The sequence below is a fragment of the Eschrichtius robustus genome, chromosome 11 (assembly GCF_028021215.1).
Source record: "Eschrichtius robustus isolate mEscRob2 chromosome 11, mEscRob2.pri, whole genome shotgun sequence".
NCBI lineage: Eukaryota > Metazoa > Chordata > Mammalia > Artiodactyla > Eschrichtiidae > Eschrichtius > Eschrichtius robustus.
In genome coordinates this window covers 74,787,961-74,803,329 of record NC_090834.1, presented here as the reverse complement: position 1 = coordinate 74,803,329, position 15,369 = coordinate 74,787,961, and the positions used below count along the sequence as shown (strand labels likewise).

The 15,369-nt window shown below is 43.5% G+C and overlaps 1 protein-coding gene across 3 annotated transcripts; it reads right to left on the bottom strand.

The window, feature by feature from the left end:
* Positions 1 to 20: 20 nt before the first annotated feature.
* On the bottom strand, positions 21 to 12,595 carry NCR3LG1 (natural killer cell cytotoxicity receptor 3 ligand 1). 3 transcript variants are annotated; one of them, XR_011075490.1, is made up of 6 exons: positions 12,245 to 12,595; positions 10,638 to 10,985; positions 5,560 to 5,886; positions 3,012 to 3,117; positions 2,175 to 2,362; positions 21 to 256 (listed from the first exon to the last, which is right to left on the bottom strand). XR_011075490.1 is itself a non-coding variant. In XM_068556487.1 (5 exons), exons 1-5 carry the CDS (start codon positions 12,360 to 12,362, stop codon positions 238 to 240), a joined length of 918 nt encoding a protein of 305 aa, XP_068412588.1. In that variant the 5' UTR covers positions 12,363 to 12,595; the 3' UTR covers positions 21 to 237. The 3 variants fall into 3 exon arrangements, 2 of the variants coding, with proteins under 2 accessions (XP_068412588.1, XP_068412586.1); XM_068556487.1 differs by lacking the exon at positions 2,175 to 2,362; XM_068556485.1 differs by lacking the exon at positions 21 to 256 and having other exon boundaries at positions 1,969 to 2,362.
* Between the last annotated feature and the right edge of the window lie 2,774 nt (positions 12,596 to 15,369).

Genomic DNA, 15,369 nt, shown 5'->3' with positions numbered 1-15,369 from the left:
CCAATAAATCAAGAGACGAGTTGTTGAGGCAAAGAACAGCGACTTTATTCATAAAGCCAGCAGACGGAGAAGGTGGTGCGCTTGTGCCCCTAAGAACCATCTTGCATGAGTCAGAATTCAGGCTTCTTTTATACTAAAAGGGGAGGGGGTAAAGTCAAACATGCCCTGGTTCCGGTCAGCCTCCAGAGGGGATGTGTTAATTTCTTCCTTGCTGCAGTCATTCACAGGTGGGCCTGGTCAGGATGTTTCCTTTGAGCTAAACAAAGGTATTTTAGCTTAATGCTCATCACGTGGGAGGCAGGGTTCCCAGGGACGGGCCATTATGTATAATTTAAGCTTATAGGCAACATCCCTTTAGTGATTAACTCGTAATAGAATACAAAGGTTCTTCCCTATTACAGGACCTCACCAACACTTTCTCCCACCCAGTGCATGATGAACCCTCCATCTTCCGCCTTCTTGCAAATGGACTGGGGTCCCTACTTTCCAGGCTACCTTCCCCACAGCCAGTCAGGTGGCAATGCAGACTAATGGGGCACATCTGCCACTCCTGTCTGTCCCCAACTCACACCAGGTGTTGTGACATGTGTCCTGGGCCTCAGTCCTGAGTTCAAGAGAGGAGGGAAGCCAAGCCACCCTCTTCAGTAGTGAAACTGAATTGCTAGTCTGGAAAAACTAGCCCACTAGCCATACTGGAAACCTGCTCAGGCCTAACGCCTCTGGATTTGGCATCTCCAGCCAGTCACCGCATGGCCCACATGTGGCCCACTAAGGTGGACCTCCAGCCTTTCTGCTGGGGAGGACTCACCCAGCTTCTATGGAACCCGTTCTCCTCAGGTAGCATCCTCCCAGCTCTGTCCTGCTCTTGAGTTCCTCTCCAACATCTTCTTTTAGGGAGAACTTTCCTAGGGAGCTTGCTGCAGGGAGTAGCCCTGGATCCCCACACATCTCTGGGCTCACCTCTGAGGTCTCCCCAGGTGCAGTGTCAGACACCCTATTGTACCAAGACATGCAGAAGACTTGGGGGAAGAAGACATGAATGCTGCTGACCCTAGACTGGGGCAGGCCTGAAGAACAACAGATCTGTTCCAACTTGAAAGGAGTTGCGGAAAGGCCGAACAATGGGATTAAGGTCAGAACTGAGTTCCAAAGAGTGGGTTTGTTGCATTAGAATCTAGATTACTGGCATCCTCTGTGCCAGGACCACCTGATTGGGGCATTGTACATCTTCATCTACCTACACGCTACTCTATTTCCACTCTGGGCTGGCCCAACTCTGGAGTGATGTGAAAGTCAGGCTACCTAGACTGGCCAACCTGGGTACAGGAGTGTGAACTTCTGTCTTTCCCCCATACTTAGGTCCTTCCAGGCACTGATGCCAATGAGTGAAGCAGTGATACACTACACAATTTATTACGCAGCCCTGCCTCTGCGTACTCTTCACTTGATCAACTCCAGTTTTTCCCATAATGCCATTATTATTGGGGAAGAGAAGATACTCCAGGGTAAACCAGAGGGAAGTAAATAACTACAGTTCTGACTGAAACTTTGACATAGGTCTGATACCTGTGAAGGGAGGAAGAAAGGAAGATTGGCTAGCAAGAGCGTCAGATGACGGTGCAACTCCAAGAAAATCTCAGCCACCCCAACAGGGAGCTCCAAAGATTCCTGCCTTGATCAGCCATTGGCTGGCCAGGAGAGCATGGCATAAGCTCAAAAGCTACAGCAGATCCCGGAGATGCCATAGCTGGAACATGGTGGCTAAGTATACTCTTCATAGCAGGCTCTGTCTTGGAGGGGGTCTCAGCAGCACATCTCCATGGTAACCACACTTTTGGGTCAAAATTCAACTTCCTGGGGAGCTGTATCAGTTAGCTTTTGATACGTAACAAGCCACCCTAAAACACAGTGGCTGTGAAAAAATAAGTATTTCTCAAAAAAAGAAAGAAAGAAAGAAAAAAAAAGGGACTTCCCTGGTGCTCCAGTGGTTACGACTCCACGCTTCCACCGTAGGGGACACGGGTTCAATCTCTGGCCAGGAAAACTAAGATCCCACATGCCGTGACACAGCCCACCCCCGAAAAAAAAGAAAAAGAAAAAGAAAAAATAAGTATTTCTCATGCATTTGAGAGTTGGTTCTGTTGGTGCTGATGATCTTAGCTAGATTTGCTTACATGTCTGGTGGCTGTCATCTGATCTAGACTGGCCTCCACTAGAGCAACTAGCTCCAGCTTCCAGGGTCTCTCATCCTGTAGCAGGCTCTGATTCCAGTGTCTCTCACCCTCCAGCAGGCTCTATGAATCAGTTGGCCAACTTTAGACAAACAGCCTTTTTTCTTGATTAATGGATTGTTCTGCTTTTCCTAAAGCATTTATAATGAGATATATTAGCTATTGCACAGATTCTGCCTTGGCAGGCTCATAAATAACTGGAGGCAATTTTATTACCTAGAACCATTTAACCAACACATTTACACTGGTCTCAACAACAGCTTGAGTTATTTTATTTGCTATGTGGGCCAGAGGGATAAACATGTTTGGAAACATGTTTTAGTTTGGAAACACCCTCACTAGGGTTAGAAGTTCTTGGTTAAACCAGTAAAATCTGGGTGGTAAGTTATCTCATTGAGCTATTAAAAAAATATGAGCAACTGGGGGAAGGAATTCCCCTCTCTGAGCTATGGATTCTATATGTGAGAACACTAGTGCAGCCCACATCATTCACAGGCCTGGTGTGAACAATGAGGTCAGGTTTGATTTACAGTGAGACTTTATTATGAGAAGGCAGAGGGGCTTTACAATGCATCTCCCCAGAGTCCCAGGCCACCACATGGAGACCAAATGAGACAGTTCCTCCCCAACACATCAGAAAAAGCCACACACCATAAACACACTCAGAATATCCCAGCATCAACCCTGAGAACTCCCCAACACCATGCATTGGCCGTGAGTTCTGAACTCCCAGAGCCTACTCCAAAACATAAGTCTAAACTTTGCTTTGCAGCCTCTTACCTTTTCCAAAGAAAAAAATATAAAAATAAAATTACTAAGATCAGTCCAGTAAAGATCAATCCAATACACAACCAAACAATCCACGAGTCAGTTTTCTTCTCAGATTCTGCAGAGAGAAAGAAGAGGAGAACATTAAGAGGAAACCTACTGGTAGGGGCCAAAGAGACCACACGACTGCTTCTAGGATCTGTGTGGTTGTGTGTCATCTTCCCTGTCAGAGATAGAACCACCAACCTTCTGCCACACGTCTTTGCGTCCTCCATCCTATCACTTAACACCTCCACACATCAAACAGCCTGCTTAGCACTTGCCAGAAAAACACCGCAATATCAAACACCACATACAATATACACATGCCATGCACACGTTCAAAGCTTCCATACTACTACACTACCCTATATCACTTGTATACTGCTAAAGACTGAATGTCTATCTCCCCTCAAAATTCTTATGTTGAAATCCTAATGCCCAATATGATGGTATTAGGAGGTGGGGATTTGGGGAGCTTTAGGTCATGAGGGTGGAGCCCTCATGAGTCAGATTAGTGCCTTATAAAGGAGGCCCTTGAGAGATCCCTCGCCCCTTCCACAATGTGAGGACACCATGAGAAGTCTGAAACCTGGAAAAGGGCTCTCACTTAGCCATGGTGGCACACTAATCTCAGAATTCCAGCCTCCAGAACTGTGAAAAATAAAGTTCTGTTGTTTATAAAGTGACCCAGTCTGTGGCAATTTGTTGTATTGGGTTGGCCAAAACGTGCCTTCGATTTTTAAGTAAAAATAAAAGACACATTTTTCATTTTCACCAAGAACTTATTGAACAACGTATTCACCCTTTTGTTCCACTATCTTCTGCCGTTTTTCAGGCAACTTCATAATTCCATCTTCCCAAAACTTTTTATCTTTTTGAGCAAAGAACTGTTCCAGGTGCCTTTTATAGTCTTCCAGGGAATTGAAATTTTTTCCATTAAGAGAATTTTGTAAAGACCAGAATAAATGGAAATCCAAAGGTGCAATGTCTGGTGAATACAGCAGATGAATCAGAACTTCCCAGCCAAGCTGTAACAGTTTTTGCCTGGTCATCAAAGAAACATGCGGTCTTACATTATCCTGATGGAAGATTATGTATTTTCTGTTGACTAATCCTGGACGCTTTTCGTCGAGTACTGCTTTCAGTTGGTCTAACTGGGAGCAGTACTTGTTGGAATTAATCGTTTGGTTTTCCGGAAGGAGCTCATGATAGAGGACTCCCTTCCAATCCCACCATATACACATCACCTTCTTTGGATGAAGACTGGCCTTTCGTGTGGTTGGTGGTGGTTCATTTCGCTTGCCTACGATCTCTTCCGTTTCACATTATTATAGAGTACCCACTTTTCATCGCCCGTTACAATTTGTTTTAAAAACAGAACATTTTCGTTATGTTTAAGTAGAGAATTGCATGCAGAAATACGGTCAAGAAGGTTTTTTTCGCTTAACTTACGTGCAACCCAAACATCAAAGAGATGAACATAACCAAGCTGGTGCAAATGAATTTCAACGCTTGATTTGGATATTTTGAGTATGTTGGCTATCTCCCGCGTGGTATAATGTTGATTCTTCTCAATTAATGTCTTGATTTGATCGCTATCAACTTCAACTGGTCTACCTGACCGTGGAGCATCGTCCAGCAAGAAATCTCCAGCACGAAACTTCGCAAACCACTTTTGACACGTTTGATGAGTCAGAGCACCTTCTCCATACACTGCACAAATCTTTTTTGCATTTCGGTTGCGTTTTTACTTTTCTTGAAATAATAAAGCATAATATGCCAAAAATGTTGCTTTTTTTCTTCCATCTTCAATATTAAAATGGCTACACAAAAATTTACCAATTTTGATGTCTTTTTTTAAATGCACACTGATATGACAGCTGTCATGTACAATCTAACAAAACTGTTTTGAATGAAGTTAAAGACAACTAAGTGCTAATAGAGCCATCTTATGGAAAAAAACGAATGAACCTTTTGGCCAACCCAATAGCAGCCCATACGGACTAACACATATACATATCACCCAGACAAATCCCTTATACCATACACACAAAGCATATTTCAATTTCATATTCCCCATGCCCCACACATATCCTAAACACATCCCTGCACACACCACCCACCCACACAATCCCTAGTCCTTACTTCCAGGAACAATTTCTCTCTCCCTTCAGGGCCATCCCAAGCACCATCTGGCACACCCTGACCACATTCCCCAGGGCCACTAGTTAGCCTCTGCCTTCCTTACCTCCCTCAGCTCTAGGCAGATGCATTGGACCAGCAGGACCAGAGCCATGACCCTGGAAGCCAGGTCATCACCACTCTCTACCTATTAGACCATCTGTCCCGGCTTAAGGACCTAATCTGGACCGCTGACTCTGGGGCTGAGCTACACCAGACCAAGCTTTCTCTCCTTCCCTATTGGCCCCCATATTCCCCTAGACTGTGTGGGAACCAAAGTTGATATTATACTCCCCTCAAGATGAAAAGTTGGGGAAATGTCTAGGGGGATGCTTACCTATCAGAATTGGGGTGAAGTTGAAACTCTGGCACATGAGTGAGGATACATGCCATACCACACACTGGTAGATGGTCACATTGTCTTCCAGAGAGGGCTTCAGCCTCAAGTAGCTAGTGATATTAAATGTACCATCCTCATTCTTGATGGTGGGGCCAGTGATGATGTCCTCAGAAAGCTCCTGGAACTGGGGATCCTTCTGGGTCCACCTTTTCCACGTTATGCTAATATCCTCTGGGTAGAATCCACTTGACTTACACAAAATACGTTTGTCTTCATTATCTTTCACCATGGCTTGCTCCAGAAACAAGCTACTGACTGGGTGAGCTGCCAGGGGAGAGAAATCATGCCTTGAGGGTAGGTAGGGACTTGCTTATTATCAGCCCAATGTCAGACCCATGGCAAGCCTTCAGGAAAGGTGAGTAAACTGAATGGTATTCTGCCTAGGCTAAATGTTCTGGGTATGCTGGTCCCAGTGCTGGAAGGGTGCTGATATGCTGTGACCCCGAAACTCACCACAATTTTATAAAGCAGAGTTTCTTAAGCCCCTCTGTGTCATAGACACCGTTGAGAATCTGAGGAAAGCCTTGGAACAGTGTTGTGGCAGAGACTGCTAACTGCTGCGAATCTCCATTCTTCAATGACACCTCCAAGTTAAAGCTACTTCTCCCACCCTCCTCTGCAGCTGGGTGTAGGCATGTGAACTAAGGGTCTGGAAGTTTGGATGTATTCAGAAGTAGTGAGAGCAACTTCTAAGAAGTCTCCTGAAATAACAAGGGTATCTTAAAGAAAAGAACAGTGTCTCTCCCCCTCCACTTCTTCCTTCCTGCAGAATGGCTGCAATACCACGTCATGGCTGGAGATGGAGAAGCCACTTCCAAGCACAAGGTGGAAATGCAGGTTGAGGATGGCAAAGTGACGAGACAAAAGGATCCTGGGTCCTAGATGATCACAGAACTGCCATACATGCCCTGGGTTGGCTACATTTTTGTGAAAGGAAAATAAACTACCTTCTTAAAAGCACTATTGCCTTCTGGCTTCCCTCTGACATGTAAAGACCTAAAGTCATCACTTCTATCCTCATAACAGGAAAAAAAAGCTGAGCTGAACAAACTGCAAATCCACAGCTTTTCTTAGATCCATCAGAGAATTGAGGTGACAGGGCAAACCACCACCCTGAAAAAAGACAGGCAGATTGAGAGAATCACAGCTGAGATCATAAAACCTTAAGCAGAAGGTACTGGAGTAATAAACTGGTCGACACACTTAAGCAGTAACTCTGACAAATTGCTAAAGGATAAGTGTGGACAAGACTGAGAATAAAAAACTCCTAAAGGCCCAGTCTTAAGGGGGAGTCACAACACTTTCATGAGTTTTACCTCCCAGAATCCCACCACGCTCTCACTGTGAAGATCCAAGAAAAATTCCCTCCTATTTTGAGCAGTGGGGAGAGGAAAAGTAACTATTTAAAAATATACCCAGTGCATTCTCCATAATAAAGGATGCTCTCAAGGGAAAAGACTTTGCCAGAGTCTTGCCTGACCTGGGATAGTGATGATTAGCCAACTCCAGCCCCCTCTAGCCTTCCCGCCTCACCTAGAAACACTTCTGAAGGTGAGACAGCCTAGGGGTTCAGGCAACTCAAAGAATGAGATTTAACCATAAGATTATAGACTGCTTCTCCTCCACAACACCTTACCACTACATCAACAGAGCTCCAGAATGATAACAGTAGATTACAACTGAGAGAGCTGTTAAACACAGGCTCTGTTTAAGGTGTTCATAGGGAAAGTAAAACAAAACAATGAAGGGGGAAAACTCTGGCACCTACAGGTACAGCATTAACACTAAACACAGCCTAACGCCTAGCCAAAGCAACATAGACTCTCACACCAAAAGCCTATTCACCTCAGTTCTTACTATCTGATACATAATATCTGGTTTTCAACAAAAAATTACAAGGCATGCTGAAAAGTATGAAAAGACAAAGCAAGCCTCAGAACCAGACTCTCGTATGACACAGATTTTAGAATTATCGGATAGAGAATTCTAAATAATGATTAAAATGTTAAGAGCACTAATGGAAAAAGCAGACAACATGCAAGAACAGATGGATAATGTAAATAGAGAGATGGAAACTTTAAGATAGAATCAAAAGGAAATGCTAGAAATCAGAAACATTATAAAAGAAATGAAGAATGCCTCTGATGGGCTCATCAGTAAACTTCACAGTGCCAAGGAAAGAATCAGCTAGCTTAAAAATGTCAATAGAAACTTCCCAAACTGAAATGCAAAGAGAAAAAAGAATGGGGAAAAAAACCAGAAGGGAACAGAATATCCAAGAACTGTGCGATGACTGCAAAAGGTAACATATGTAATAGGAATACCAGAAGAAGAAAAGAGAAAGGAGCAGAAGAAACATTTTGAAAAATAATGGCTGAGAATTTTACAAAATTAATGACAGACACCAAAGCACAGATCCAGGAAGCTCAGACAACACCAAGCAGAAAAATACCAAAAAAAGAAAAAAAAAATCTATACCTAGGTATACCATATTCAAAATGCAAAAAAACAAAAGAGAAAATCTTGAAAGAAGCCAGAGGAAAAAAATAACTTATCTACAGAGGAACAAGGATAAGGATGACATGGGACTTCTTAAATGCAAGCAAGAAGAGAGTGGAGTGAAATATTTAAAGTATTCAAAGAAAGAAAACCCCACCAATCTAGACTCCTATATCCAGAAGAATTACCCTTCAAAAATGAAGTATACTTTCTCAGATAGACAAAAACTGAGGAAATCTGTCGCCAGTAGACCTGCTTTGCTACATGTTAAAAGAAGTTCTTCAGAGAGATGGAGAATGATATAGGTCAGAAACTAGAATCTACAAAAAGAAAGGAAGAGTGTCAGAGAAGGAATAAATGAAGGCAAAACAAAACATTTATTTTTCTTATGCTTAACTGATCTAACAGATCATTGTGTTCATTCAAAATAATAATAGCAACAATGTACTGGGTGGTTATAGCATATGAAAAAGTTAAATGAATGACAGTAATGTTATAAGAGATGGGAGAGAAGAACTGGAAATACTGTTATTAAGTACCTGTACTACCCATGGAGCAATACAGTGTTATTTGAAAGCAGACTTAAATTAGTTGTAAATGTACACTGCAAACTCTAGGACAACCATTAAAATAAATTTTAAATAAGTATAATTGATATACAGAGAAAAGAGAGAAAATGGTATCATATAAAATATTCAATTAAAACCAGAGAAGGCATAAAAAGAGGGGGAAAATTTAAAAAATTTTAAAAACAAAGGGCATCAAATAGAAAACAGATACAAACACGATACATATCAGTCCAACTATATACACAATCACTTTAAATGAATGGTCTAACTACATCAAGTATAAGACAGAGACTGTCAGAGTGGATAAAAAAAAGCCTCAAACATGTGCTTTCTACAAGAAACCCACTTTAAATATGAGGACCCAAATAGATTAAAAGTAAAAGGATTGAGAAAGATATACCATACTAATACTAACCCAAAGAGAACTTGAGTAGCTATATGAATTTCAAAGTAGCCTTCAGAACAAGGAAAATTATCAGGGGAAAAAAAACTAAGGAAATCTGAATAAACTATGGACTTTAATGAATAATGTATCAATATTGGTTCATTAATTATAACAAATATACCATAAATACAAGATGCTACTAATGGGGCAAGTGGGGTGCGGAGGCAAGAGTAATATGGGAACTCGGTACTATCTTTCCAATTTCTCTGTAAATCTAAAACTCTTCTAAAAAATAAAGTGTATCTAATTTTTGGAAAAAAATACCTTTTATTTTAGGCCTTCTGTCAGTTGCAGAGGAAATGAATTCTAATATACATGCCCATTACCAAAATTAATATGTACAAAACATTCAAAGTCTTAAGTACAATTATGGAGGGCTCACAGACACTGCCCCTCAGTTACAGGCTGAATTGTACGGCCCCCCCAAATTCATATGTTGAAGTCCTAATCCTAGTCCCTCAGACTGTGACGATGTTTGAAGGTAGGGTTTTTATTGAGGTTGGTAAGTTAAATGAGATCATTAGGTTGAGTCCTCATCTAATATGACTGATGTCTTTATAAGAAGAGGAGATTAGGATACACAAACACAGAGGGAAGAGGGGGTGAAGACACAGGGAGAAGACAAGCACCTACAAACCAAGGAGAGAGGCCTCTGAAGAAACCAACCCTGCTGTCACCTTGATCTCAGACTTCTAGACTCCAGAATTGTGAGAAAATAAATTTCTGTTGTTTAAGCCACCCAGTCAGTGGCGTTTTGTTATGGCAGCCCCAAGCTCATCCACAGAGTATCTGACCTATTTATAATAGAAGAAAGTGGAGCTCAAAAACGTGTTTAGGGAAAAGTGTTGTTATAAATCTTGACTGAGCACCTACCTCACAACAGCACTGGCTGAGCGTTTTCATACATGATCTTGTGTAATCCTCAGAACACTATGAGGCAGGTATGACTTATCACCTCATTTTGCACATGCAAAATGAGGGAAAATTCATTTGCACATGGGAAAATTCACGTGTAACGATGTTAAATGGCTGACCCAATCACTCAGTTTGGAAGCAACAAAGTTAGATAGAATAGGATTCAGATCCATGGAACCAGAGTGCAGTCTCTCTCCTTCCCTAGCTACCTTTCAGAGGTACCTCTTCATTTAAGACTAACTGTCCACACACCAGGGAAATTATATAATTACTTTGACTATCTTTTACTGCGAACTTAAAATGGGCCAAACACTATTCTAAGCATCTTCCTTGCATTTTTCATAGCCTCCTCCCTACAATCAATCCTCTTAGAAAAGTACTATTACATTTGTTTAGAGGGAAGGGCATTGAGATTCAGCGTGATTAATAACTTGTCCAAAGTTGTCTAGAAGTCCATGGAAGCCCAGGACTCAAACCCACATCTATTTGACTCCTAGGCCCATGCTCTGCTCCACTCGGCCCATCTACATCACCACCCCAAGCCCCATCACCATGGGAATCACAGGGCACTGCCCTCAGGCACTCACCTACAACCTCCAGCCAGACTCTCCCCTGTGCCTTCTGAGGAGTGACCACCAACTCACATCGGTACTCTCCTGCTTCCCACAGTTGGACCCCAGGCAGCTGCAGTGAGGCATCCCCCCTCTTCAGCCTCCATGGAGACACGTTGGCTCCAGGTCGGAACGCCACTTTGTGGTCTCCAAAAAATTCAAACAGTTTGATCTCTGTTTCAGACACCTGAGCCTTCCGAAACCAGGTGATACCCATACTGTTGATGTCCAGGTGTGGGAAACCAGGGATCTTGCACAAGATAGTCGCATTTTCATTCAGGAAAACCATCTGAGTCCTCCCTGCCATCTCCACTTCCAGAAAACCTGGGGCAATATGAGAATTCTGTTATGGAAGACCCTCGGAAGAAACATAGGCCTGGGGCTCTAAAACACTGTCATATAATGGGAAACAACTTCCCTTTTTGTGGGGGCAGGGGGAGGGGTCTTCAGATACAAAGGACCTTAGTTCATGGCCCCTCATTAATCCACATAAAATCCTTCAACTTTGTTCTTTTTTTTTTTTTTTTCCAAGATTGTTTTGGCTATGCTGGGTGCCTTGCAATTTCAGAGGAATCTGAGAATCAGTTTATGAATTTCTACAAAGAAGTCAGCTAAGTTTCTAACAGGAATTGAACTGAATCTGTAAATCAATTTGGCAAGTATTGCCATCTTAGCAATGTTGCTTCTAATCCACAAATGTGTTTGGGGGATGTGTTACGGACTGTTTGTGTCCCCACCAAATTCATATGTTGTGGCCTAATCCCCAGTGTGATGGTATTCGGAGGAGGGGCCTTTGGGTGATAATTAGGTCATGAGGGTGAGCCCTCATGAATCAGATTAGTGCTCTTATAAGAGACATGAGAGGGAGTTTCCTGGCGGTCCAGTGGTTTAGACTCTTGTGCTTCCACTGCAGGGGGCATGGGTTTGGTCCCTGATCGGGGAATTAAGATCCCACATGCCACGCAGCCAAAAAATAAATAAATAAAAATAAAAAATAAGAGACATGAGAAATATGAGATATCTCTCCAAACCTGAGGATATAGTAAGAAAGTGTTCATCTACAAGCCAGGAAGGGGTCCCTCACCAGGAACCAAATCGGTCAGCACCTTGATCATGGACTTCCCAGCTTCCAGAACTGTGAGAAATAAACTTCCTGTTTTGGCAGCATGCATGCGGGATCTTAGTTCCCCAACCGGGATCAAACCCGTGCCCCCTGCAGTGGAAGCGTGGAGTCTCAGCCACTGGACCGCCAGGGAAGTCCCAGAGTAAATTTATTTCACGCCCCTCCGTTCCAGCAACTGGCATGATGCAAGAGAGGCAGAGGTTTAAAGAACATCAGAGCGCGTGCTCACAGGCTCGTACAAGTGCCGACTCCGCACATAGTAGGCGTCAGTATACAACTGTTGAATCAGTAAATGAATCCGCATTTCACAATAGAGAGTTCAGGGTTGGTTGGGGCTTTTTAAGATATTTAGCCCCAGCCGGACTCGGACCTCACAGCGTAGCGAAAGCCACGCCTCCTCCCTCCCGGCCTCCTTCCTTCTCTCCCTCCTGCCTCCTTCCTTGTCTCCCTCCTGCCCTACCTGCGGTGAGCAGCGTGAGCCTCAGGACCAGCACCAGAACCGGGAGCACCGCACGGAGCCCCACCACATGGGGCCGGCCGCCCTCTGCGCCATGGCCACAGCCTCCCGGAACCGGCATCCTCGAACTTCTTCTTAGTTGCCTTTCTTCCTCTTAGGAGTGGGCAGCTCCTAAGGAGTGGGTGGACGGAACATCTCTTGCGCGGTGACTGGAACTTTATGCAGAATTAGTTAATGGCGCATTTTCACCTTCTGCAACTCTGCGAGAAGTCGTTTTGGTTGCTCCGTTCACAGAGAAGTGACCGCCAGCGCCTTGCCCAGGCACACCTCCACCGGCTGCGCGCGCGCGCCCGGAGTGGGAGCGGCGGGCAGTGGGCAGGCAGTCCCCGCCTCCGAGCGCGCCGGCCGGCAGGGGCACAGGGTTCGCGTCAGCCTCTACGTTCGCTCTGTAAACTGAGGCCAGGATCCGATCGCCTGGGCGCTGCTCTAAGGAAGATCCACTATGCAGGAGCGCATTGGGGGCAATTGTTCTTACCATCAGCATGATAAACTAACATTACTTTTTTTTTTTTTTCACAGTTCTGAAAAGTCATTCTTTATTTTGATACTGAGAAATGGATTATTTCCTGCCATATCAGTAAACAGAGGCTGTCACAGTCACCGGGGATTGTAGCCACCACCAGAAGGTAAGCTGGTGAGCCCTGAGGCAACTCAGGAAGGAAAGAATACCTGCCATCTAGCAGCCATCAGACTGCAGCCACTCCCTTCAAAAACACAGGACACTGGCCCCAGATAGTTGAGGTACATATCGAAGGAATGATTTCAGTGAGCCCAGACTCTTGCATCTTCCCATACATAGAAATGGGCTTAATTCCTTAACTTGGGGTATCTGGTTTTCTTTAATTAACAATAATCTTTTGATGCTCCTGACTACCTGCGCTTTGTTGCATAAACCCGCCCCCTCGCCTCCTTGGAGCAGTTTTCTCAGGGTTACTTGAGATGCTGCCTCCCGGGCTTAAAGTCCTAAAAATTCCCGCCGAATAAAACATAACTCAGAGAGTGGCATTGACTTACATACACTACCAAATGCAAAATAGATAGCTAGTAGGAAGCAGCCGCATAGCACAGGGAGATCAGCTCGGTGCTTTGTGACCACCTAGAGGGGTGGGATAGGGAGGGTGGGAGGGAGCCGCAAGAGGGAGGAGATATGGGGATATATGTATATGTATAGCTGATTCACTTTGTGATACAGCAGAAACTAACACACCATTGTAAAGCAATTATACTCCAATAAAGATGTTAAAAAAAAACATAACTTTTAGGTTGCGCGTATTTTTTCAGTTGACAATACAAAAAATAAACCCTTCAACCTGTAAAGAATGTCACTTATTGGGCTTCCCTGGTGGCGCAGTGGTTGAGAATCTGCCTGCCAATGCAGGGGACATGGGTTCGAGCCCTGGTCTGGGAAGATCCCACATGCCACGGAGCAACTAGGCCCATGCGCCACAACTACTGAGCCTGCGCGTCTGGAGCCTGTGCTCCGCAACAAGAGAGGCCGCGATAGTGAGAGGCCCGCGCACCGTGATGAAGAGTGGCCCCCCCTCGCCACAACTAGAGAAAGCCCTCGCACAGAAACGAAGACCCAACACAGTCAAAAATAAATAAATAAATAAATAAATAATTTAAAAAAAAAAAAAGAATGTCACTTATTTTCATATTGATGTAAAGCAAACTTATAGAATAGGAACATCTGCTACCAGCTCCAACTTACATTTCTTTTAAAAAAAAAATCTTATATTACTGAAACCTAAAGCTAAATTTATATCTCCAGGATGCTTCAGTCAAATGTCTGAAAGCAGCCCATTTCCCCTTACTACCAAAACGTGGCTTCTGACCTCTCCAAGCAAAACAAAATGCTCAGTGATCGAGTTTTACAATCTCTAGACCACCTTTAAAATCAATTTAACTGCCAAGTTCAGAACACAAGTGGCATCTGCTGTTGTTATAAACGCACATATCTCTTTCTCCAGCATCTTGCATTCCAGTAGTCTCATTGATCCTATTTAATTATTTTTCTCACATCTTTAAAAAGAGTGTAATCTACAGAAACTCACAGGCAGACCTGGACTCAGATGCCAGCTACACCAGCTGCTCTTTGCAGGACAGAAGGCAAGTTACCCCACCTCCTCTACCCCGACAGCCTCGATTTCCACTTCTCTAAAATTCAGGTCGTAAAATCTTCCCTGCAGGACTGTTGTAAGAATTACAGTATCCTGTGGGCTGTGGATCAAATCCCAATAAAGAGTAGTCTTATTGGCACAGTGAATTTTGAGTTAGTGGTACTGTCAGTAACTAAACAAATATTTACATTCTCCCTTACCTGCAGAACAAGCTCACTGTGGCCATATGACCAAGTTCTGACCCAATTAATATAAATGGAAGTGTTTTGTGTGCTTTCTGGGAAATGTCTTTAAAGGGAGGGATATGCTCTTTACCCTTTCCTCCATCTGCTGGCAGGAATGCAGCTGTAATAGCTAGAGCATCAGCAGACATCTTGGACCATAGTGTAAAAGTCACACATTGGGGACAATGGGACAGCAAAATAGAGGGGCGCTGGGTCCCTGATGATTTGGGAAACTTCCCTACCAGCCCTAGAATGACACCTCTGAGTTTGCAGAACATAAGAAACAAAGTCAATAAGCCATTCTTATTTGAGGTGTTCTTATTTTCAGCAAAACTTAATCCTAATCACTACAAATGGTAAAAGAAATGGAGCTACTTTTGCTTGGAGTAGACTGGGGCTTTAAGACTTATTATCAGTTTTTAAATCTCTGAAAAGCTAACACATAAGTATATGCGTAGACATGTTATATGTTTTTGAAGGCAGAAGGAAGGTTCCTATGTAGAATTTATGGAGAGACAGATTCGAACTCAGCATAAGTGTCTCTAATAAAGGAATGGCCATTTTAAGTCATCCCACAGGCAACCATTCACTGAACTCTGCCAGGTACGGTCTGAATGTAATGGATTCAGGTGACTAAAGCACAGTCCTTAGCTTCAAAAAGCTCATCTAGACCACTGCTGCTCAAAGTAGCTGTGACAAAGGACCTTTTTAAAGAAAATATCCA

Excerpts from the sequence above, each read along its gene's own strand:
- NCR3LG1 (XM_068556485.1), bottom strand. The coding sequence starts at position 12,362 with ATGCCGGTTCCGGGAGGCTGTGGCCATGGCGCAGAGGGCGGCCGGCCC. Across the intron at positions 5,887-10,637 it reads AGTCTGGCTGGAGGTTGTAG|CTCACCCAGTCAGTAGCTTG; the intron begins GTGAGTGCCTGA and ends CTCCCCTGGCAG. Across the intron at positions 2,363-3,011 it reads TATTTTTTTCTTTGGAAAAG|GAAAAGCAGAACAATCCATT; the intron begins GTAAGAGGCTGC and ends TAAATGCTTTAG.